This window comes from Phalacrocorax carbo, chromosome 1, assembly GCF_963921805.1.
Source record: "Phalacrocorax carbo chromosome 1, bPhaCar2.1, whole genome shotgun sequence".
Taxonomy (NCBI): Eukaryota; Metazoa; Chordata; class Aves; order Suliformes; family Phalacrocoracidae; genus Phalacrocorax; species Phalacrocorax carbo.
Genome location: NC_087513.1, coordinates 126,331,672 through 126,357,018, shown reverse-complemented (window position 1 = coordinate 126,357,018; position 25,347 = coordinate 126,331,672). Strand labels below are relative to the sequence as shown.

Genomic DNA, 25,347 nt, shown 5'->3' with positions numbered 1-25,347 from the left:
CAGTGGACACCAGCAGGAAGGGAAGGGAAGAAGGAAGATGCAAGAAGAAAGAAGAATGAAGAACGTTCTCCCACTGGATTCAAAGATACGTCGAACCAACGGGATGCCACAGATCTGTGGTGGCAGCTATCGCAACTCTCTCTCTCTCTCCCTTTCTCACTCTTCTCTCTTTTTCTCCTTTTCTCTTGCATACTTGTGGTTGGCCAAATAAAGTGACTTGGCACTTGACTCCATTTTGAGTCTTAATTCTGTTTCTGAGACCTAGACACAATAAAACACTTGAATTAATCAGAAGTTAAGTCCATCCACCCCCAAGCACCTAGAGCTACCCGGGGTTGGGTGGAAAGCAAGGGCGTTTAACCTCTGCCAAACTGTTCAACCCAACAGTGGATCGTGACAGACAGGAGTTGGACTTGATGATCCTTGTGGGTCCCTTCCAACTCAGGACATTCTATGACTCTATAAATGTATATATATCCTTGCTAGTTGTAATGCTTTAGACAGACAATAGCTAAAACACATGGAATTTATAATTCTCAGTATAAAATTAGACTGTGCTGAAAACAGTGTTGATAACACAGGGATGTTTTTGTTACTGCTGAGCAGGGCTTCCACAGAGTCAAGGCCTTTTCTGCTTCTCACACAACCCCACAAGTAGGTGGGGAGGAGACACAGCCAGGACAGCTGATCCCAACTGACCAAAGGGATATTTCATACCATATGACATTATGCTCACTATATAAAGCTGGGGGAAGAAGAAAGAAGAGGGGAGGACTTTCAGAGTGATGGCATTTTTCTTCCCAAGTAACCATTATGCGTGATGGAGAAAAGCCCTGCTTTCCTGGGGATGGCTGAACACCTGCCTGTCCATGGCAAGGAGTGAATGAATTCCTTGTTTTGCTTTGCCTGTGCGCATGGCTTTTGCTTTATTTGTTAAACTGTCTCTATCTCAACCCACCAGTTTTCTCACTTTTACTCTTCTGATTCTCTTCCCCATCTCGCAGTGGGGGAGTGAGCGAGCAGCTGTGCGATGCTTAGTTGCCAGCTGGGGTTAAACCACAACACCAAAACAAACATTACAATGAGTGTTTGAGTTCTAGCTTCTTAGCATCTTATTCAGGAGTTTAGTGCTTTAGCCAATTCTACTTCAACTCATCAGAAACTTTTCTTGTGACTTTATTAAGTGTTCAGTATTAGTTTAAAATCCCTTGTTACTTGTACTTGGAGTTACGCAGGAAAAAACCTGAAATAGTGATACTGTACAATTCACCAAATATTAACTGCCTCTGCAGAACTGTTATGTCTATTGCTGACCCACAAGCCAGAAAAAACACATTTGAACTTTCGAAACCAGGTAATATCTCTACTACATGTATTCTAACTATTAAAAATTCTTTTTAAAGAATGTAAAAAGCTAAGAACTAATGGAATGCTCTTGTCCTTCAAGCTTCAAACTACAGTCAAGTGGGACTCCCACAATGCCATACATAAAGACTTCTACTGACTATAATTACTATCAGAATGGTATGTATTGATTAACATTCTATATTGCAAAAGAGTTGGGCTGAAAGCACAAAAAATTCCACAACTCATCCTGAATAAAGAAAGATAATAATCAGTTGGTACCTTAATAGAGAACAGAAATATAATTTTATCTCAAAAAAGTGTACAGCAAGGTATCGCAGTCAAATGACTATTTTTGCATTCTCATTCAAACTCTACCAGTCTTCTCTCTGCGTCTCTAAATAATTCTCACCTCTTCCTAATTTCTGAATCCAGAAGGAGTTGCCTCTTTTTGTGGGGTGGAGGAGGTGGGAGTTCCTCTTTACCGTGCTTAACCAGGATTTGTTCTCTTGTGGTCACCATAGTTACAGTTTCCATTACAGTTGTCTGTGTTAGTGATGTCTGAGTGGTAGTGACAGCCTGTGAAATCTGTGAGAAGTATTAAAACAGAGGTCACACATTGTTTGAAAGACTTCAGTGAAGACTGGAGTAGCAATAGAAAATAATGAGAAACTGCTCCTGTCTGATCATAGGTTGACCTTCAGAAAAAAATTAACACTATATGCAACTCAAATCAGATTGGTTTATCTGTCCTGTCCTGTGTGAACAAGATATCTGCGGAAGTCAATATCAAAATCAGAAAAGATCAGAAACAGAATGAACTTATGGCTCCCTCTAAATCATGCTGAATGAAGAAAAGAAATGAATGGTCAATTTTATGAGGGAATTGAATGATAGCAAATACATAAAATGTTACTATTGCTGTATGGTACTCTACCTCCATTCTGAAGATTTATTCTTTGAGAGGTAATAAAGTCATGGTAACAGCACTAAATTACCAATTGTTATTTTTACCATTTATAATAATTTTCAAACTACAATGTAATTCATCACAACCTAGTTGCACAAAAGGGCAGTTAGCTTTCTGTCAGGAAATCTTAAATTAGAAAACATGCAGTAGAAGGCAAATTAATACGCATCGGTGTTATTCCATAATTAAAACCTAATGTTAAGGGGTCATAACAGATATTAATACACATAATATGTAACACTGTAAACACTGCCAATCTAATGGATTTAACTTTGCCTGGTACTGTGAAAAAATAAATTCTTCATGTGATTCAGCTGCATTAAAAAAAAAAAAAAGGAATTATGAGAAATAATTTCTGCTCAAATTTGTTTGAAATATACTAGTTGTACATGTACTGCCTGTTTATATTTGTTTCCATATAACACCAAAATACAAACGTCCCACTTAAACATGGGCAGCTGTTCTTAAGTTCCTTAGCTCCTGAGAAATGGATGACTTTTTTTGTTTCTGTTAAATGATGGCTCATTTATCAGAATACACTGGTTACAGTGCCTGTAACCACCTCACAGTTTAAGGGCAGTGAAATGGAAAATAAAAAAGGAGTTATACCAGGAGCAGGAAAAGCTGTGCACCAGGAGAGCCCTTATTGCCTATTTCCTTATTTGCATATTGCCAATGTGCAAGAATTAGAAAGACTTTCCAATTCAGTGGCAGGAATACCAGTATCTAAAATTCCGTGACACTTATACACATACATAAATAATCTTGTGTCAGAAACTCTGTAAGAGTATTGAGTTACCGTAGTTATTGAGATATTCGTGTTTCTATAAACAATGGAGAAGAGGCATACCAGGTAACTATAACTCCTTTGCCACAATACTTTCTTATACTGAAAAAATAGAGTGACAAGGAAAGGGAGGGATAATGTTAGCAACCAGCCTATTCTCAGCAGGCAACACCAATAAAGCTGAAAAAACCTTGAAAAAAACCAAGTTCCTGCCAACATGGCCGAATCTGTCACATGGGCTTCAAAACAAAAAAAGTCTTCCTGCTTTTGTCCAGTCTGCCAGTGAAAGTGATGAGTAGGGAAGTCCATTGTCACTGTAATTTTGGCAATCTTCCTTAAAGCAGTCAGGTCAATGCTGTGCTTCCCCCTGTAGAATTGACCAGCTGTCTAGGCTTTCGAGCCTCTGGACTACTCAGAAAACTAAAAAATTAAGATCCAAAGCAGAATATTTTTTTTGATCTCTGGATTAATTATGTCAATTGGACTAAGCCGCTTGTGAACTGCAGGGACTTAGCTAATGTATGAACTACACAAAATTTTGGAAAAGAAAGAAACCCACTTGACTTTTTAATCACTACAATATTATGTGTTAATAATCTCATTTTAGTTCACTCAACAGCATGTATTGACTGGTATTTTCAGCTACAGAAATCATGACAATAATAAGGAAAAGTTTCCATATAGTTTTATTAAAACTTTATACAGCATTCTTTTCAATTTTATTTTTAATTAATTTTGTTATGGGGCAGAAAGGAGAAGCAAATTCAAGCTTCTGAGGTGTAGGGTTCTATGGAATTTGAGGGTAACACCTGATGTCATCTTTTCCTGGGTTGTCTCTGTAGCTAAGAATGCTTCAAATAATTGCTTGTTCCTTAAATTCAGTTTTGGGTACAGTCTCCCTTTCCTCTTATGACAAAATTCTTATTACACTCAGTTTTATAAAAAAATCAATGATAGGGTGATGTGTCTGACACCTGAGGTCATATCCTGTCATGTTTCTATTTGCCATTCAATACCAGATACAGTCTACAGTGAAGAAGGTCTAAACCACAGCTAGGGCACTGTAGGAGTCATCTGCAGCATACCACCAATTATACAGGAGTAATAGTTTCAGCTGGTGACTGTTTCAAAAGCAGGCAGTGCAATTGTCGTATGCTCAGAGCAGTCAAGTCAAGATGCTGTAGGGGGTAATGATTTACATGTCAAAATGGTAAAGAAGTGTTTTTCATGCTGAAACAATAGGAGTGTAGGTTAAATACTATATACTTCAAAAAGAAAATGGAGATGTGACTTTGAAGTTCATAATAAGTCTAATTAGAGACTGGGTAAGACTAAAAGGTACTGAAGATTACACTGCAATGTAGTTCTGCAAGATTAAGTTGATCCACATGTAAAGAGTGCACACACTTTACAGGGTAAAAGAAAAACCCTGAAAAATTAGGGAAGTACTAAAAATGAAGTAGCTTTTATTAGCTTCCCTGGCAAAACAAACAAACAAAAAACCCCAAACAAAAGCAAACACAGACAAATAAAAACCCCACCAACCCAACAAAAAAAAAATAACCCAAAAATTAAACAAACAACACACCACCTCTTAAATCTAATCACTGAGGTAGTGTTTCATGTATAAGTCAAAGACAGTCCAACTAATGACAGTATAGTTTCCTCATCCTTCTAAGCTCCTGACAAACAAATATGAATCTGGGAAGGGGCAAAACAGTTTAGGCCTTTAACCCACTAGAAAATCATATGGAAAATGCTAAGGTGACTCACAAGGCTGCACATTAAAAGGCTTTCAAAATACAACGCTTGCCTGCAGTTTCACATCAGCAAGCTCATCTTAGAAACATGTTAAAACTCATCTCTTTTCAGAGTGGACAAATTTAAATCTTCCTTTTCATCCTCTACAGGCAAACGTATGTACAATGTCTGTATAGCACTTCAGTAGTTTTATGTCATTTTATTTCTCTTTTATACAGCAGCCTTTCTTTAATGCCATCATTTATTACTGCCTTCAGAAGTGCCCTCAGTCCTGATAAACTCATAATTTTCCTTAACACCCACTTTTGGAGCTGTCATCTGTTCTTTGATGAAATGTATGTATGTGAGTGGGGAAATTCAGATGAGGAATGGTGTTTTCTTTAGTTCGGGAAGGTTTTCAGTACAATTTAGTGAAGCATAATGAACTTACCAAAGGTGGGTTTAGAGTTTCTAAAAGTTATGCATCCACTCTAAGCAAGTTGTCCTTGTCCTTGTCTCCACTGTGTCGTCAAAGAAGGAAAGTTGACATTTTCATGATGAGGACAAACTGCTTTTTAAAAGGTATCTCTCTTTCTCACCCTTGCCATCCACTCATTTGCAGCAGAAGCTTCAGCCATGAGTTCAGATTAGATGCTTAAATTCAGTAGCAATGAATTCAGCTAAATGTGGGAGGACTCACGTTCTACTTTCTGCACTTTTCCTTTGGGATGTATAACTGCTTATATGTCTAGCTGGAGAATCAGCTTTGAACTGAAGCTGAACTAGTCTCCTCTATTTAGTTTCTTATTTTGTTAACAAGTTAATCATTTAGTGACACTTTAGTAAGAGAGGGAGGGGAAATAACTAATGACAAAACTGTAATTAGGAAGGGACTATGAGAATTATTAATGAATGAAATAAAGTTCATTTTGAAGTCAATATCTAAGATTGATAAATAAAGTATACATTTTCTGATAGATATTAGTGAAAAATATTGTATTTGTCACCCCCTTCCAATTCCCCTCTTCCTCACTTCATGATCAGAGAGAATAATTAGATCTTTTAGAGGCCTTTTATTTTTTTCAGTCTGAAGTTATCAATGAGCTCTGTAATGAATAAATGTATAAACCCCACTAACATTATCTGCCTTGCCTAGATAGAAACACATGGCAAAAAGTACACCATCAGTATCTCACAGAGGACCTATCTAAACTGTGTAACAGTGCCTTAGGAAGCAGTCCTTCATTTAGCACTGAATGTGCAGCATCTCCAGAATTTGAAGCAATATGCCCACAACAGCATACCAGCTCTGTGCAAAGCAAAGTAGCTTCTCCTTGGAGGAAAAGCTTATCTACTGAAGTGTGCTGCTATGATAAGACAGTTACACTGTTTTGGGAATCCAAAGCATCTCCCACCGGCACTGCTCTGTGATGTATGGATGTATAGCCTCAGGACTGCTCACTTCACGAGGAGGCTATTTTTTTTCTGCAGAGTTCCATTTTCAAAACTAGTATCTGCTTTTAGGATTGATCAGCAATCTAAATAACTCTTAAACGCTCTCGACTGACTTACTAACTTCTTCAGATCACATGGCCCTAGCCATTCCAAATTAAAAATGCATCTCTGGATTTTCCTCTGCATTGAAACAACAGGTTTCCTACAGCAAATATACAAGAGTTAAATCAAATTTTCAACTGGTATAAATGCTGTGTAGAACAAACAGGATTTGCCTTATGTCACTAAGTGGAATTGTACCCTTTCCCCATTTTCTTCTGTTCTTCCAAACTGTTTTTTCCAACTTCAGCTACACAAAAACTGTATCACAGAGCAAACTAGAAGATTAAGGTATGAATCGGAAGCAAGGTTATTTAGAGGTATTCAGATCACTACTGGAAGTATGGCGTCTTTGATTTAATTACCCAAACATAATGTGGTAGAAGCATTAGTATATAGCAACAAAAAAGTGCCGCATAGTGAAGGGAATCGAATCAAACTGACCAGAACAATGAGAGGCCCTCTAGGGACAGGACAGAGGTGCATGCAGTAACATTCTGCTCTCTGTTGCCATTAAAAAGTCTTAATGTCTGTTCCCATTTCACCAGTCATACAATGATAGCACAAAACTAACTCAATATTAATGAGATAATGGAATGGAAAAAAGTGAGCTGATTTGGGTTTAAATCCAATAAGAGAGAGATGCTGACAGAAGGCTAGGGAAAATCAATGGATGTGTTTTTGGTACTACACCAGAGCATTAATTTTTGTTATCTGGTTTAAAAATGTGAAAGTTCAAAATCTCAATTTCTGTTTTAATATATTAAGGTTAACATAAAGGAGCTGGGCAAGATAACAGCAGATTATATTCTTTTTTCATTGGCATTTTGGCCACTGGTATGGATTGATTTCTTTATTTTTCCAAGAAACTTCTCCTTTTATGGCCTCTCTTTTTAATAACCAAATGAGCATAACATAAGCAGAAGTAAAGCAGTAATCTATTATAAACTTCCACTGTTGAAAAGAAATAAAAATAATGTCTCTTTACTAGCAAACACTTCTCACACTAATTTCGGACCAAGTGCTATTCCACAGAGACAGCCATAAAAACAGTGCATTTGCAGTGACCAACCATTATAGGTTAGTAATAAATTAACTGGAAAAAGTATTATTTTCATTATGGATCATATCATCCCTAAAAGCACAGTTAACAACCCAATAAAGTAATCAACACTGTAGAGATAAAAAGCAGAGGAGAGAAATAAAATTCTGGAAAGTTATATTGCAGTTGTACTATGCTGTCCTAAAAACAAAATATGTCTTAAGCAATCATGCAGAGAAAAAATTTAAAATAATATGATGAAGAGCAGCAAAACTACTTCAAGCACTTGACTGGCAAAGAATTTGACAGTTGGCAACTGACAAGATGATGGTTTTAACAAACCTGTTTAGAATTGCTCTCCACCTTCTGCACAAGGCTATCCCAGCGCTGCGCGAAACTTTCAAGACGACTTTCCAGCTTTTGAGCCACTGTTTTATTTTTCACAGCTACAAGGAGGTCTTGGCTGAGCGACTTCAGCTTACCCATCATTTGCCTTTTCATTTCTAGATCTCCTTTTAGGATCTGTTAAACAAAGCAACAGCAGGAAGAACAGTAATTCATACAGGGGAAAAAAATCCCAAACCAACAAACTTAGAAGAAAAATCCTAAAGAGAACGTCATAAAGAACTGAAAAAAGGTAATGGTGTTTCATAAAAACTCCTATATTTCCATGCTGTTGTGACTGTAAAAACTGCTGGCAGAGCTGACATAGTGGAATGGACACATTGCACTTCACAAAGCAATACAACATGACAGGTGGAGCAACTCCAGACATCACAGCATGCCTCAGGTGGCAACATAAATCAAAAAGCTAACAGCTGTGTGACATTAATAACCTTAAAACTGCACTAATGTTAAAAACTATATCAACATTTCAAACAATGTTTCCTTAAAGTTTTCTTGTACTTTGTCATATATTGCATATTAAAACTCACTGGGAAAAAAACTGTTTTCTAGAAAAATAAGATTTGATCTCAAACCAGGATGAAAAAAGAAGAGAGCTCAAAGAAGATAAGTTTGGTTTTGGCAGTATGAAGAATCATGCACTTCCATCTTCCTCAGATCTTGGCAGGCTCTGGTTACACAGCAGTAACCTCCCAGGGGATGGGGAAGCCTTGGGGACCCCAGAAGCTATGCTGAATGTGGCGAGGAAAGGGCTCTGCACCTGGGAGCCTGGAAACTCTTGTGCACATCCTCTGTGTTCTGCAAGCTGCCATACAGCTTGAACACATGGATGATAATGGAAAAGGAGAAACTGTCAGTCTTCACATCTCTACTTCAGTAAACTGCCAAGGGATCTTGAAAGTCGTGAGACCTATATGTGCAAACCTATCTATAAAGTAGGCTCTTCACAGATCCAAGAGTCATCCATAGCACCAGTTCTCACCTGGGTTCATTTTTTAATGCCTCTGCTGGTTTACTCCACTGATTTTCATACCTTAAGCATTCATTCTCTACACCCTAATCTGTGCTAACCATGGCCAAATTTTGAACTCTCTATGCAGCTGAGGATTGCAATCTAATCCCGAAGGCATGAAAGGGATAATTAAACAAATATTTAGACAACAGAATTTAGTCTACATATACTTTCCTGTAGCCATATCATCCAAAATTGCAATCTAAAATACAGCTCAGTAAGAGAAAGATTCATAGCCTGTGTAATCAATACTCTTTCTATTCAGATATGGTCAGAAACTTCATAATTACTAAGGTTAGATAAAGTTAATTTAAAAATGACGTCCCTAAAAATTAGCAGCTAACACACTTTATATCGAAGAATCTCTTTGAATAGTAGCAGATCTAACAGAGGGAGCAGAGTAGTTGTAAAACAATTTACCTTCTTAAAATTTCAAGGATTGATATATTTAATGGGGGTTTTTTTAGGATTTTTTTGCCTAGTGTCATAAAAAGCTCACGTGAAAGCCACCACATACACTGACTGAAATAATCAAAAATGGTCTCCTATGAAACATGATTAGTGAATTCTCAACAAGTGTGTTTTATTTCCAACCTCTACAGCTGACAACAGCTGTATAATACACAAATGAGTGCGGCATCAATCCCAGACACATGGAGCACAACTGATAAGTGAAACACTAGGATGAGAAGGATGCTAAAACTTTCTATGGCAAAGGTACCACTCATTACTACCTGATATGCTTTTGTGATAGCTCTAGTTAACCTGTAAAAATATACTGGAGGACTCTGTTTTCACATTTCCTTACTGAAAACCTGTCAATGTGCTACAGTAACAAATAATATACTCTAGGGTTTGGGTTTTGGGGTTGTTTTTTTTCTGGTTCAAGAATAGACCTAAAATACTAATGAGCTAGCAACAAAATATGACTAGTTTACCAGTCTGCAAAAGAATAAATGGTACTGTTTGCTTTATGAAATTGTCAAATAACTCAGTCATAACTTCTGTCAAGGGCATATTGAAAACTCCAATATTTGAACATTATAACGTGGTTTCCTTATTTATTGGCAATGTACTTCCACTAGTTGTTTTTTGTTTTCAAGTTTTTAACTACTGCTGTTTTCCTTTTCCTTAAACATCACCAAAAGCTTTCTTTGCTCATTGTACTATTCTGATCAGCAACACCTGCTGTAAAATAATTGTTTGGCTGCTGAGATTTATTCCAGTAAAAAATGGTTTAATATCTAATTTATATCTCCTTATAAGTAACGAAATTTGCATTAAGTGAAGCAAAAGAAGATTTAACGCTATATTAATGGACTCTTTACTATAAATGTATAGACCTAGATCTTGTATACCTTTGCAGTAGATCTCAGCATGCTTTACAAAAAAGAGGAAACCATCATCTTCATTTTACAGGCTGCAAAATTTAGACACAGGATGTGAAAACAACCTATCAAACCTGTGCCATAAATGACAGTAAAATTTCACCTCAGTCTGTCCACTTATGTTTTACATTCTCAATGCACGACATCCTCCATCTTAGTCCATGCTTTGTCACCCTTTGCCTTGTGTAAGAATTCAGAGACAATTATAGCAAGACGAATAAATGGTAGGTGGAAAATTAAAAATAAAAATAAAAATTTGCTTTAAGGAAATATTTTTAGAACCAGAGCAACTACCCAGCAATATCAGAAAATAAATAAAGTCAGTATTAATAAATGCACAAAGTAGTAAAGCCTAAATAGTTTTTCTGACCTTTAGACTAAGCAGATCCCAGAAGAGAGTTAATGACAAAGGACATAAACTTTCACATACATATACTGAATGAATCCGCTGAAACGCGCCATTTAAGATATTAAAACACAAATATATATTGAAAGAACCTGCTTTTATCTGAACAAAAATTCTTACAAACAGATATCATGGGTACAGTGTATAAGTTAAGAAGAAATCTCACTGACTTGCGATCAATTTTAACACAATGTTAGAACTGGGTGAATTGCGACACTGACCAAAAATAAATTTTACTCATTCATTTCAATAACAATGAAATTGTGACTGATAAAGTTGAGGGAAGAAGAGGGACAGCATCTGTACTGGGTTTACATGGCAAGATTTTGGCAGCAGGGATGCTACAAGGGTGGGTTCTGTGAGAAGGCACTGGGGGCTGCCCCCATGTCAGATAGAACCAGTTCCAGATGGATCCAAAACAGACCCACCACTGCCCAAAAGTGCGCCCATCAGTGACCCCAGTGGTGCCTTTGTGAAAGTATCATTAAGAAAGGGTAAAAAATGCTGCGCAGCAGCAGTGAGAGAGAGGAGTGAGAAAATGTGAGAAACAGCCCTGAAGACACTGAGGTCAGAGAAGGAGGAGGGAGAAGAGGTGCTCCAGGAGCTGGAGCAGAAATTCTTCTGCAGTCCGTGGTGAAGACCATAGTGAGGCAGGTTGTCCTTCTGAAGCCCATGGATGATCCCTTGCTGGAGCAGGTGGATGTGCCTGGAAAAAGCTGTGATCCTGTGGAAATCTTGTGCTGGAGCAGGAGCTGTGGCCCTGCAGGGACCCAGACTGGAGCAGTCTGTTCCTGAAGGACTGCACCCCATGGAAAGGACTGTCTCCCATTGTTGGGACCCCAAAAAGGATCAGGGAAACGGTATGAAGAGGAAGTTCCAACAGAGACAAAGCGTTATGAACTGACTGCAACCCCCATTCCTCATCCTCCTGCACCACTCAGAGGGAGGAGGTAGAGAAGTTGGGAGTGAAGTTGAGCCTGGCAAGAAGGGACAGATGGGGGAAGGTGTTTTAAGATTGTTCTTATTTCTCATTATCCTACTCTGATTAGTTGGCAATAAATTAAATTAAACTTCTACAAGTTGAGTCTGTTTTGCCTGTGACAGTAATTGGTGAGTGACCTCCATGCCCTCATCTCAACCAATGAGCTTTTCATCTTATTTTCTGCCCTTGTCTTGCTGAGGAAGGGGAGTGAGAGAGTGGCACCTCACAGCCAGCCAAGGCTAACCCACCACAACATCATAATCTTTGTGACATTCTGAATCTCTCTTCTGTTAGGCAGAATTAAAAACATTTTTGTCTTCCACTGCCCAGAGTATATTTCAACCTCTATTCATTAGAGGATTCTGACACCAAGTTGAATATCAAAGTTTAATTTACATAGTTTTATTTAAAATGTTTTAACTTGTCCTCCTTCTCCCAGTTTGAGACAATCACATCTGAGAAAGAATCTACAGAGAACTAATATTAGTTAATAATGGTGAGTCTGCAGTCAAATCATTAGAAAGGATCAAATTCAGGGGCAACACATGCTTGTTTACACTAAGTCAAAAAATCAGAAATTGGGCTGCAGACATCTTCCAGCAATCCTAAACCAGGAATCCATGTATGGAGATTCTGGTTCAGGAACTATCTCAATGTTTCTGCTTAACTCAAAATCTTTATTACTGTCTGAAAATACTAACTACTAGTTTAATGAATATTGGTAAATGAAAGCTTACTTTTAAGCATTAATAGTGCTTAAAATAGTGCTTACTAACAGACTTACTGTCTTAACTAAAATTAAAAGTGTATTTCCCATCTTGAGAAAAAATTACCACGGAGAAGACACTGATATATTTCTGCATCAGCAAGCAGTATTTAAATCCTGATTTCTTCAGAAGTATCCTGAACTGCAAACATGCATGAAAACTACCAGCTGTTCATTCTTATTTTACCTTCTGTTTGTTACTAGGTGATGTACTGATTAATGTGATGTAAGAGTCAACTTTTTTTTTCATACTGTGAACAGCATCTCAACAGACCTATTTCACTTCAGGCACTTTAAGAAGGTTGTAGAATTTCAAATGAACAGGCATAATGCTAAGTGGTTTAACAAAATACCTTCAGAAATTGCCTTTAGGCTTAAGAGACTGAAATCTGGCTAAAGAACATGACCTTAATCTTGCCAAGTTGTGCATATATGAGAGACAGGAAAAACAGGTTGGAAGCTCTTATGCTGTATCGTGATATCAAACCTAAAATTCTTAAGATCTAATGGGACAAACTAATACTGTAATTTCCTGTTGGAAATGATTAGACAACTGAGGGATAGAGCTACCATTTTTTTAAGAATATAAACATTTTTATATCAGTAAAAGCATGTATGCTTATTGCCCCAGAGACTCACCTTTACAATTCTGGAACAAGCTGGCCCAATTATAAAGGTGATTTTTGGTGACAGCATCTCTTTTACTACGTACAGACACATCTCTATGGCCAAACTAAAATATGTCAAAGAGAGGCATGATTTGCATGTCAGGATCCCATTTTTCCCTATTTCTGAAGGCCAGTCCAAGAGTGGAAGAATATATACTCTGACAAGAATTTTCATGTGGGTAATGCTTTAACACAAATTCCTCATGATTCAGAGAAGACTAAAATAATAAATCCTCATCCCTAAAACTCCTGAAAATATGGTATTGTGTGAAGGTAGAAATACAAAGTCACTGGAGTTTGGAGATGAATGTTACTACATCTAAAACCTAATAAAGGAGTTCCAAAGGTAGAAAATATTTTTCTGCTACAAATCAAAGACACTAAAGAGGCAGCGTTTCTCCACCATACCATCAACATTTAAATATCTAAACTATTGCATTATGGATCAGCTGTTTCTAAAAACATAGTTTATTCACATGCAAAGAAGATTAAGTTACTATTAATAACCCCCACCTGTTCTGTCAAGGATGGCATAATCCTTGTTGAGGTTCAGGGGGATGGAAAAATCACCTTATTTACTCTCATGTTCAAACACTCACTTTCATGAGACCATCAATGCTTTCATGAAAGTGATGCTTAACAATTTATGCTGGCAACATAATGAACTTTGTAAAAATGTGTATTTATTTAATCAACCAATTTATCAAAATACTACTAAAGGAAAGTATTTCCTTCTTAACATCATATTTCCAAGAAATTCTGAAAGGTACCCAAACTGGTCTTACCCATAACACTTTCAAACCATTGGTAGCCTGCTACTTCACAATTTGTGATAAACATTTCAACTCCCAGTTCCTATTTCCTCCAGCAACTTGCCGAAATCCACAAGGACTAATTTACTGAATAAATCTGAATTTCTTGCCATGATATTTCTTCATGAAGGTACTCTAAAGCATCCTGAGTTGCCTCTAATTTATTATGCATTAATAAAATCTTGGCTTGCAGTCAACTTCAAGAATGCTTACACATTAGATTACTAGAAATTCTAAGAAGCATATGCACTGAGACAACTGACTACGTGAAAAGTTCCTTTCCTTCACAAAGAAGTTGATTTAATCCTAAGTAATCTTTAATTAAAATCCAAGTCTGTGGTGAGCAACTGTGCTGAACATCACTTGCTTTGTATAATATTATTGTTGTTGCTATTATTATAATTACTATTACTACTGCTATATAATTTTATTTCAGTTATTAAACTGTTCTTATCTCAACCCACAAGTTTCTGCACTTTTACTCTTCTGATTCGCCTCCCCATCCCACTGTAGGGAGTGGCAGGGATGGGTGAGTGGACAGCTTTGTGGTGCTTAGTTGCTGGCTGGGGTTAAACCAATACAGCCCCTAAAGAGTTACAGAGGGAAAAAGAAGAAAAAAAAAAAAAGTGTGGTAGCATAATAATTACAATGTCTTAAGATTATGCTAACAATCTTACTTTAGGGTCTTGAATTTTGGAAAAAAGATAATCAACAAATATTAACTTCTTAGTTAATACAGAAGGATGAGAAGGACATCCTTTCTAAAATAATTTTTTAAAATCTAAGGTTGAGACTACTGAATAACCAAGTAGTGATTAATAAAAAGAGAATTGTTCATGCCTGAAAATTCTAGTATGTATACTGTAAAACCAAGTCTTGAAATAATGCCTAGGACACTTTTCCCCACCCGCCCCATGTGACAAAACAAATAATAGTTCTGTTTAAAAAGATTACCAATGAAGTTCCTATTTACAGTAATAACTTACCTATTTTAACAAAAGCATGGATATGAATGTTTCCTTTCCTCTAAATGGATAAACAGTCATTGTTACCTACAAAAATACTGTACCATTCTCTTCACAAAGGTCCTGATGCTATAAAACCATTTGCAAATCGGGCCTGTGACAAGTTTTTGACCTCTACAGGCACAGCATCTTTCTAGGCCAGTCAGACCTACATTCCCCCCATAAAGACGATGCATAGTAGAGTATTTTCTGAAAAGTGAGGTAGAGGACATGTTGAAAAAGGTGCATTTTATGTATGTGACTAGATTAATGAAACACAGTTGAGGTATATTTTATAGTAATACTTATGTCTGTATTTCACAACTTTTGAGTCTTTAGTTTTTTCCAAGTTCAAGGAATGCTATACAGGTTTTGCTGTATAAGTACTTATATGCATACGCCTTTGTACATATACATATATTGTCAGTCTCACGCACAATATGTGCATCAATAGTATCAACTAAGAAACTTTCAGTATAAAAGTATACATATTTTAAGACACCCAAATGCTATTTCAGTTCATAAGCTTTTGACTGAAGAGACAACCAAGGAAAACAACTGTACCTATTGGTTCCTTTACGGGCAAGGCCATGGACCAACCTATTCTATCCATGTGAGAAAACATCCGTTCCCAAAGTATGAAACAGCTGTTCTGTTGAACCATATTGTCTGAGACTGGTATAAAGCCACCTGCACTCAGGCTCATGAATAAGAAAGTTGAACACAAAATCAGAGAATGGAAAATACATACAGCTAATTTACGTAGACTGGTCAGCATTTCATTTTGATCTTTAAAGCCACTTGTATGAATTTTGCTCACAGCATCCTCTTTCTCAGTAAGCCATGCATCAAAAAGGCACTGAAAGAAAAGTGGAGAGAAGAGAATGAAAAAGCTTCAGTCAGGTCTTTCCTAATGCATTTCTTTTGAAGACCATTCCGATTTATAACTGCTACAACTACTCACCTGCTCTTCTGCAAAGTGCTGCCATTTACGAAGAATATCTTGCAGAAGGACCCATCGGTCTTCTGTCCATCTGCAGATGGCTGCCCACCGTTTTCCAAAGTGCTAGAAAGAAACAAACACACACAGAGGTTTGCATTGGTTTACTTGTTTTTAAATAAGTCAGTCTGATTTTCCTATGGCATTACAAATTTTTGTGAAAACACTTTCATAATTCACTTTTTACAGTCTAAAGCCCTTAAAATATGTTGCATGTCACACTGAAATGGGACTTACCATCATTTGAAATAAAACCAAAATGGAGAGCATAGGAAAAGCAATAGAGCCAAAAAGAGAGAATTTTCATAATCTGCAGACACAGTTTTCTGTTAAGTCTCTGGTACTGCGGTCTCAAAAAAATCCCTGTTTCAAAACTTCACAATGCCCAAAATATAACTACTTGAAACTTAATTATGGTGGCCCAGAGATGTGATCAAAGCAAAAAGTATCTGGCTTTTAAGTTGCACTATCAGTGCTGTTGATCTATGTTCTCACCTCTCTCAAAATATTGCAGCGGAAAAAAAAACCCACACACCAGCACAAATCACACCGAGGTTTCCCAGATATGTGTAGCATATGCTACTATATACTTTTTAAATTATACAAAACAGTACCTTGTTGTGTCTCCCTTGTTTAGTTGAAATCAAGCATTATTACTGTATTTTAATTTCCTACTAGCCTTTATTGAAAAATGCCTAAGACAGAAGATGAGACTTAATAATGCTGTGACAGTGCGACGTGATATAAAACTTTTATTGAAATAATTTACAACGATTTAATTAACCCTGGACATCATATACAAATTATTCAGCTCCTCCCAAATAAGAACCTTATGAAAGCTGCAAGATATTCTATACTTCTGCATTCTTCTTTTTCATGTACTTAAAAAACACATCTTGAAAAAAGGAAAAATAATTTCTTCCTTTTTTAATATTTATTTATTCACTCAATAATTTTTATGGGTCCCTTACACCTTGATATAGTCTATGATTCTATATTTTTCATATTTACATATTTTTCATACAGAGTATAATCTATTTTTTTCAAAAATATAGCATGCAAATGGTGGATATTTAAAACAAAGCAATTAAAATTCAAACAGTATTTTCTATCGGGAATGAAGGAATTTTATTTTGCACTGCCTAGGAAGTGAAAGGTAAAATTTCAGGATGCCATTTGAATTTGTGGCTTTACCAGTTTTATGTCAAAGTAAAAAGTCAGCAGAAATCATGTTTTTCATTTAGTGAAAGCTAAAACTAGCAAATCTTGCAGACTAAATGAGCAGCTGTCATGACATGGAGTTTATCATATTAGATATTGGCTCGATTTAGAAAAGTGAAAACTATCTCTAATCAGCTAGCATAATAATGCTAATTTAAAAACATGTCAATTCTTAAACTGTTCAGATATGTTACACAGTAATACAGAAAAGCACTCCTTTTCAGTCACTGAATGCATAAATACAAAGTAGGTTTTGAGGAAGTTGTTTTATTTGCCTTTTTTTAGGCTTAATATTAAGATCATGGTTTTGGTACATATTTGGACTTATGTAATGGGTATTTGTTTTCTTTCCTAATTAGAGCTAGACAACAACCACGTAATTTAGCAAATCTAAGAATGTGATTTCTTTTCACATTAAAATCGTGTTTGGTGTTAGCGTTTGCGTACCATAAAACATAACGTGATCAAAGATCACCAATTCAAGCAAATACAAAAATGTTCATGTTTTGAATGTGAATATTCGAGAAAGCTAATTTCAATATTAAGAGAAACAAATACTTGCTGGTGAAACTTTTATGCCCTCAACTTACCAGGAAATACAGCACCCATTCGCCTTCCCCACTTATCATTAAATAAAATCATCAGATTGTATGACACAGAAAAGTGCAGAAAATTATTCACAGCTGCATAATGCAAATTTTCTTCTTTTTTTACTACTTTTTCCCTCTTTCATGCATAGTACTTATTAGCCTCACAGGCCGGATACTGTGTATATTGTAATGTGTACTCAGTAATGCCTTTTCTGCAAAAATTATATTTTGATAATTTCCTTGACCTGAAAACCTAAAAGTCTTGATATAACAAAATTATTAATTACATTTAGTTTCATTTGTTCTGAATTTGATTACATTTCCAGTTGATCTCAAGGCAGTCTCAAAGCTTCCATCCTCCTTTTCCTCCAAGCCCAGAAGACAACTTAGCAGATCTGTATTATCTAGCACTCATTCACTTTTTTATATTAAATTGAACTTCTTTTTTACCTTGACTGCTTTGCTTGCTAATTACTAGTTCAAAATCATAAGCATATCCTTCCTCATAGCTCAGATGCCTCTAGTCTGAACCCTGATCTGAGACTCTCTTTCCTAATAATTCCCACGGTTCAGGATAATTATAATTATTCAACTACTCAAAACCACTGTACATGATTCAATGAAGTCATAAGAAGTGGCTTCTTGTTATTCTTTAACAAGGTGCAAGCCTAAGTACTTCATTTTCACTATATGCCCTTTCTTCCCACTACCATACGAGAAAAGTCTTTTAACTTCTAAAATTATAGATATGCAGATGGTGAGGTGAATCACATTTAGTTGTTTTGGTGCCTGATTTACATGAAGTTTATGATACTAATTATGTACTGCATTTTAAAAATACACGTACAATTTTTACTGAAGGATTCATAAGTCATCCTGAAGTTAAGCAGCAAAGGTTTTGGCACCTCTGATTTAGATTACTGTTTTTAGAAAAAAACTTCTAATGACCAGACATCGCTCCATTGTTAATGCAGGTGTAGATCATAACAAATTACACTAACCAATAGTTTGCACCTGGCTGAAATTTTGAGTTCTCATACAAACCAAACATGAGGTCTTTCACAAGAAAAACATCTTGTTCAAACAGGACTTCTAAAAAAGAAAGAATGGACCTTCATAGACTGTACAGTCTTCTGAAGAAAATTCCATTCGTCAAGTGAGCAACACCATGAGTTATGTGAGCTCTTACATCTCCACCTTGCAAGGGGACTTATATAATGGATATATACTTACATATACATGCATGGATGCAGAGGAAAACTTGTAATTGGTGGAAACAAAAACTAATCTACACAGACAAATAACAAACTACTTATTACTAATTTAATAATTATTATTTAATTATTATTAAGTAATTGATAATAAATTAATTACGTGGGATGGATAAGATATTTGAGATAAACTGAAAAATCATATTTAGACAGATTAGATTTTTTTCTTCTCTTTTTCATCCTTTTCAAAAAACTGGTTAAAGAATATAAGTATTTCCTTTACTGAACTCTTTTCAAGGAGAACATCCTAAATATTCTCTATTAGAATATGAAACAAACTGAAATTAATTTGGTGTATATCACCTTACCACCATACAATACAGCACCATATTACAGACTTGAAGTAGGAATATCTACAAAGCTCAGCCTGGTTTGACCTATGGATTCTGTCTTAGGATCATTAAATCTACACTTACACAGCTCCTTTTCTCCCACTAACTTCAATTCAGCGCAGGTCCATGTGAACACCCACCATACATAATCACACATAATGAATGTCCTGGCCATTGTTTTACAACCATCATTTTCCTTGATGTCTATGAAAGTAATAGGAACAGGCACTCACACAGATGTACTATCACGAATGTTCTCAGGTACTTAATTTCTCCATTTGTGCCAGCGTATTGTATTTTCTTAAATTTAAGTTACGCTAATCGTAGACTAAGCCTCAAACTCAGTTCCCTATCTTTCTATCTATGCTTTTTATCTCAGACTTCTATTATAATGAATTCCTTTGATGTTTTATAAATAAAGCAGTAAATCTTTTACTGATAAAAAGTATTATATAAAAATTCTCGTACCTGAGTAATTTTAAAATATTTCACATTCAAGCCGCTGGCTTTTCTTAACAATCCTCATAAAGAAATAGAGCTTGCTCTCAACATCTGCAGAAACATCTTTATCAACTTGTCTTGATCACTATGATACACCTTGAAAAATAATTTTTATCTGTGCATCTAGAAAACACCAAAAACTCAAGCGTACAAGATCAGGTATCTGGGTCTGAATTTACTCCAAGAAATGCGTTGATTTGCATACTAAAATAGATTTCCTGAGTCAATACAAAATACACGTTTCAGCATATGATTTCAAAGACCCACAAACCCTATCTTTTTTTGTCTCAATATTTTGACAAGACAATTTATTTTAATAAAATAAGTAAAAAGACTAAGTAACTGTGCTGATAAAAGGGTTGATATTGTGACCTGCCTTAAACTTGTTATTTCTCATGAGATATCATAACAACCATGACACCAAGATATATGGTTTGGTTGAATAGATTTAAGACACAAAGTTTCAAGTCAGAAATATCATGTCAGGACTATTTATAGAGTAGATATTGACTAATAAATCATTTGGTGCTCAGCTTTACCTCCTTGTTTGCATCAAATAGTAGTTGATGGTGTAAGTAGCCTGTGTGATGCCCGGAAACTAAGACTGCACAAAGGGTTTTGTTCCCAACACTTGGGAAAACAAGTCTCCAGAGAAACTGACTGAACCCAGAGTAAAAAGTAAAATGCCTTCCTGCTCCCTTGAAATGCCTCTTTTACAGCCCTGGCTGGAATTTTCAGAGAAATCTGCATATGAAATAAACTTTTTTTGTACTAAAAAGGACTCTGAAAGAATATTCTTTCTGACTACAAAAAGCAGAAGATAAAATATTCCTAGTCTGCAAAACAGTCAAATTAAGGAAACATGAGAACAGGAGAAAATGAGTAAAACCAACACAACTCTTGGGAACACTGTAGTGAATGTATAAAAAGTGAAATAATATGCCTCAAGTCTGCAACTAATACAAGAGGGTTTTTTGAAAGATGCATTTCTAATAAAATAAGGCTATCCACTCCTTCAAGTAATGAGAAATAGTGGAAAAATGGTTTTGTCTATATGTAAAATCAATTTGACAAAAAAGAAATATTTAGCACATTCACAGATTTTCTCCCATGTAGCAATGCATGTAGTTCTTTATCATTCATCACTTATTTTGACATATTTTTTGAGAACTAGCCACACATCGTCTTCAATCGAAGGATAGTACCCTGAATAATATGAATATATAATAGTGTAAATTATACTCTCATCTCCTTTCCCTCAGCAGGGGAAAAGGCCATCAAGAAGCATTTGATACATTTAATGCAGATCTCTTCCCAGCACAGACCCTGACCCCTGAAGCCTGGGGAGGGCTCTAATTTGAGCTAGCTCACAAGAGCCCTTAAGGGGCCCATTGTCTGCTGTGTATTATTAGAGAAAAAACCTCCTTGCCTTCATGGCTTCTGTATGTTATCCAGCCATTTCTTTGGGCTGAAGATAATTTCCCGCACTTTCCTGAGAACTGAGTCAGACTACTGCAATAGATTTGCTTGTATAGATCTTTGATTTTGCAGCACTAAATAAAGATTTGAGCCTGCCTTAGCAGCTGCCTTTTTGGTAAGGCTCTGAATTGGGCCTAACGGGGTCTAGGAGTTACAAGTCTAAATAGTCATAGTCGGTTCTCAGCATATGCCAAGTAAACAATGTTATGTAAAAGTAGGTTTAATATTCACACTCACCTAGACTAGCTGTAATCCCTCAGACTGACTACCCTAGGGCAACAGCTATTTTTAAGAGAAGCACTGCAATTGTGTTTACTTTTATTTTTCCAAACAAGGTTAACTTTCAATGGATAATTTGTTTCAGGGGACACTCCTGGATTCTATACCATTAACTATCTCTTAAATAGTTTTTTTTTTTCCTGGAGTATGCAATAAATCTTAAGAGGTTCTATAATGCTCTTGTGAGACCAGTATTGATTTTTGTCAGCCTGTCAAGAATTTTAAAATCTGTAAATGACCTTTTTATGGCTTTTAACATTGTTTTATACACATGCATGCATAAACATATGCATTACATACATATATATTTTTATATATGACAATATTTCACGAATTACCATCTCGATCATTTTCAAAAAGAAAAGCATAAGTGAATTGTAGCTGCTTGGAAAATGTAGCCTTGACTATTACATCGCCATGACAGTTCACTTTCTTCCAAATCTGATCCTAACCAGTCTCTCACTCAGGCAGCCTTATTAAGCTGTTTTGTTTGACAGTGTATGCTCTTACTTTGTTCAACTTTTAAAAGTCAGACTGGCAGATACATAATCAAACTTTGAACTTTGCTCCATTGTGCTTTTTGTCAAATGCTCTAATGGTTGTGCCTGCCAGCACATCACATCTCCTGTGTAATATTCAGTGAAACAATAAAATAACAAACAAATCCTAAGAATCTCTCCATACACTCAGAAAAGGAGATATAACATTTTGCTAGGATAGTAGGTAGACCGGGTTAACACAGTTCTGCTGAGCATAAAAGTACAAAAGTTTGCACACGTCCCTAATCCCTAAAGCTTTATATCTGTATTTTGTTTTTATTAATGTGTAACACTGTTACATATTCTGTGACTTCCAGAGCAATGGGATTATTGAGCTTTTCTTTCAGATTCTTCTCTAAGACAGTATGATTCAAGGAGGGAACTGAATAGCAGCTGGACTCTTCCATGCCACCCCGTGCTCTGCTCAGAGCATGCTTGTGCTGTAGAGTACAGTGCCTCAGAAATTGCTTTACTGGTATTTTTCAAGGAATATACTTCCTTGGCAACAGTAATAATTGGGCACACTTTATCCTAATAACAGGCACCTTCCTTACTAGTACAGTTACAAATGGTGTATTTCCATTGTGTTCCATTTACACACATCTGTCTTTATGTTTCTTTAATAGAGTAAACGTATTATGTTAATGTCTGAGTTCTATTTCAGGTTGGATTCCAATATGGGTCAGCCACAGAAGTTGCACGGGATACAAATAATAATTTGCAACCAATGTAATAATACGGCGATGCAGTTGTATCACCTGATGCGCTCTTAATTGTTCAAATGTCTTTCTGAAGATATGAAATTAAATTAAACGTCCAATAATCTACCAACATTTCATTTTTTTCACACTATTAAAAAGTCTGTTGTACATCTTCAAATTCATGAAGTCCAGCAAATGTCAAATATCTTTACTAATTTTTTCATTTTTTGTCATACTTTACCCCAGGCCTCTTTGCAAGAACCCACTGTTTGCTAACATAGAATAATATCCTGGTTGAACCTTTTCCCATTCAGTTTTATATTTAATTTCATTTTATTTCCTCTTCCATTTAAGATATTCTCCTGATTTAGTTTGGCTTCTGGAACCATGTGCTTGACAGGAATCTGCTTTATTCCACTGAACAGAACACAAGGAATTAGCTAGAAATTCTGGAAAGTTAATACTCTCTTCAGCAGGTACACCACAGATCTGACACTTGAGATGAATTTAAAAGGAGGCAATAATTGACAGCTCAGTAGAGGCTGCACTCTTACCTTGGCTGGGTTGTGCTCCCTGAGTGGCCAGGAAGTTGTATTAAAGAAAACTGGGACTTATTTTCGAAGTGACAGTGCTCAGCATCTTAGCCAAACGTGTACTACCTACTCCAAATTCCAGACTAATTACTGATTTACTGGTACTGGTAACCAAATTAGTTAGATTCAAGAGAGCACACAGATATCTGTCTGTGCTACAGCTATACCTTCCAGCTGAATGTATTGATAGGTTCTCTAGAGAAACCTTGGGATTTAATCATTCAAAAACTAGAAACCTTTTTAGTTTCTTAAACAATGAAGAAAATGAAAGAAAAGTACTTTCTTCTTTCTGAAAGAGAAAAGCAGAAGAAATCTTGGTTGTAGTACTACCATACTTCTTGAGCAGAACCCTGGAGTTCTGACCACCAACACAGGAGTATCTTTCTTCTTGGTTTCAATCAATGTATCTCAACTTTAATTATCCATTTAAGCTCATTCAGAAGTTACAGTAAGTGCATTGCAAGTGAAATACTAAACTTTCTTCTCATAAAAGCTAATATTTGACAAATTTTTAGAATGTCTTCGCTGCTAGCTTTATCACAAATGTATCTCAAATGTGTAATTCTTTAAAGAATACTCAATTAATTGTATTTAGAAAATAAAATATATGGAAGTTTTTGTCTGTTGATTGTTTAGGCTTTGGGTCAAAATGCAGTTTAGAACAGGTTGGATTGCAAGGATGTTGCTGCTACCTTTTCCCAATTCCTCTACTCTAGGAAGATTTGTTGTAAGAATTCTGAATGAAAAACCATTGTAAAAAACGTATACTGAAGAGGATATACACCAAAATAGAGACATGAAACTAAGGACAGTCTGAGATGATTCCCTTCATTTCCTAGGAGACATGCCCTTGAGAAACTAATGGGAAAGAAATTATGACTTTCCCCCAAAAAGTGTTTTAGAAAAACCAGCATGTTCTTAATATTTTTTGATAACCATTATTTGTCTACAAAAATATGATCCTGTACATATTCACTGTTTGGTTTTGCTTATTTTTAAAAAGTTTTATTTCAATTTTGTGGGACCAGCATGGCCATTAAAAGACACTTAATGTCTTTTAACAGTTGCACTTGCCAGTGGATAATGACACTTTATGTTACAATAACACCAAAATATATATAACAAAAATTTCCCATCAGAAGAAAAATCCCCCATTCTCAATAACTCCAATTCTGCTGAATGGTGTACATTCTTACATGCAATATCATTCTCCTTAACTACAGCAGAGAATCATGTTACTTCAGTCAGGAGTAATGAAATACTGGTAAGAAATAAAAGACAATAATAACAATAATAACAATATCATCATCATCATCAACAATAATAATAACAATAAAAGGCAAGTGTCTTTGGATAGATAAAACAGGTTGATACTGAAGGAATCAGAAAACAAAAAGAAAGTTGCTGTCAGATATTTTTTTTCTCCAGAATACATGCATTTATCCATCTATGCAAAAGTCATCCTACAGAAACATTTAAGATCTCAGAAACATCTCCTGACATACACCTAATGCTACTAGTAGTTCTTCTTCTGTTATTAACACTTAATGCTACTGAGAGCTTTTTCTCTGAGACAGAAATTTAGTCATTACCTGAAGCTGCTCTTCCAGTGCAGCAGTAGCTCTGTCTCCACTGTTTTCATCCACCACCACTACCATATGTGTTAGAGAATTCACCTTGACTTGCTCCTGTTCCAAATCTTCTTGAAATGCCTATAATTAAAGCATACATGTTAGAAAATATGTTCCAAAATAAGAAAATGCTGTGTGTTTCCAGTCCCATTGGCTGATTAATGTGCATAACTAACCAACTATAAGAACATCATAATCCTATTGCTGTCAATACAAAGTAATTTAAAATTATTTTTTACTTTACCTAACCTAACATAACCATATTGGGCAGAATTCCATTCCTTTCACAAAAATATCTTACTGTTACTCACTCATATGTCATAACTCTTG

The 25,347-nt window shown here is 35.9% G+C and overlaps 1 protein-coding gene across 8 annotated transcripts in view; it reads right to left on the bottom strand.

Annotated features, from left to right (window-relative positions):
- The window catches only part of DMD (dystrophin), a 1,139,896-nt gene that overhangs the window by 777,972 nt on the left and 336,577 nt on the right, over nt 1-25,347 (bottom strand). For all 8 annotated transcript variants that reach the window (XM_064473561.1, XM_064473589.1, XM_064473531.1 and 5 more), the window contains exons 12-16: nt 24,979-25,098; nt 15,845-15,946; nt 15,632-15,739; nt 7,780-7,959; nt 1,757-1,932 (exon numbers count right to left, since the gene is read on the bottom strand). In XM_064473561.1, the coding sequence (XP_064329631.1) occupies nt 1,757-1,932; nt 7,780-7,959; nt 15,632-15,739; nt 15,845-15,946; nt 24,979-25,098 (686 nt within the window). The remainder of the gene's footprint in view (nt 1-1,756; nt 1,933-7,779; nt 7,960-15,631; nt 15,740-15,844; nt 15,947-24,978; nt 25,099-25,347) is intronic.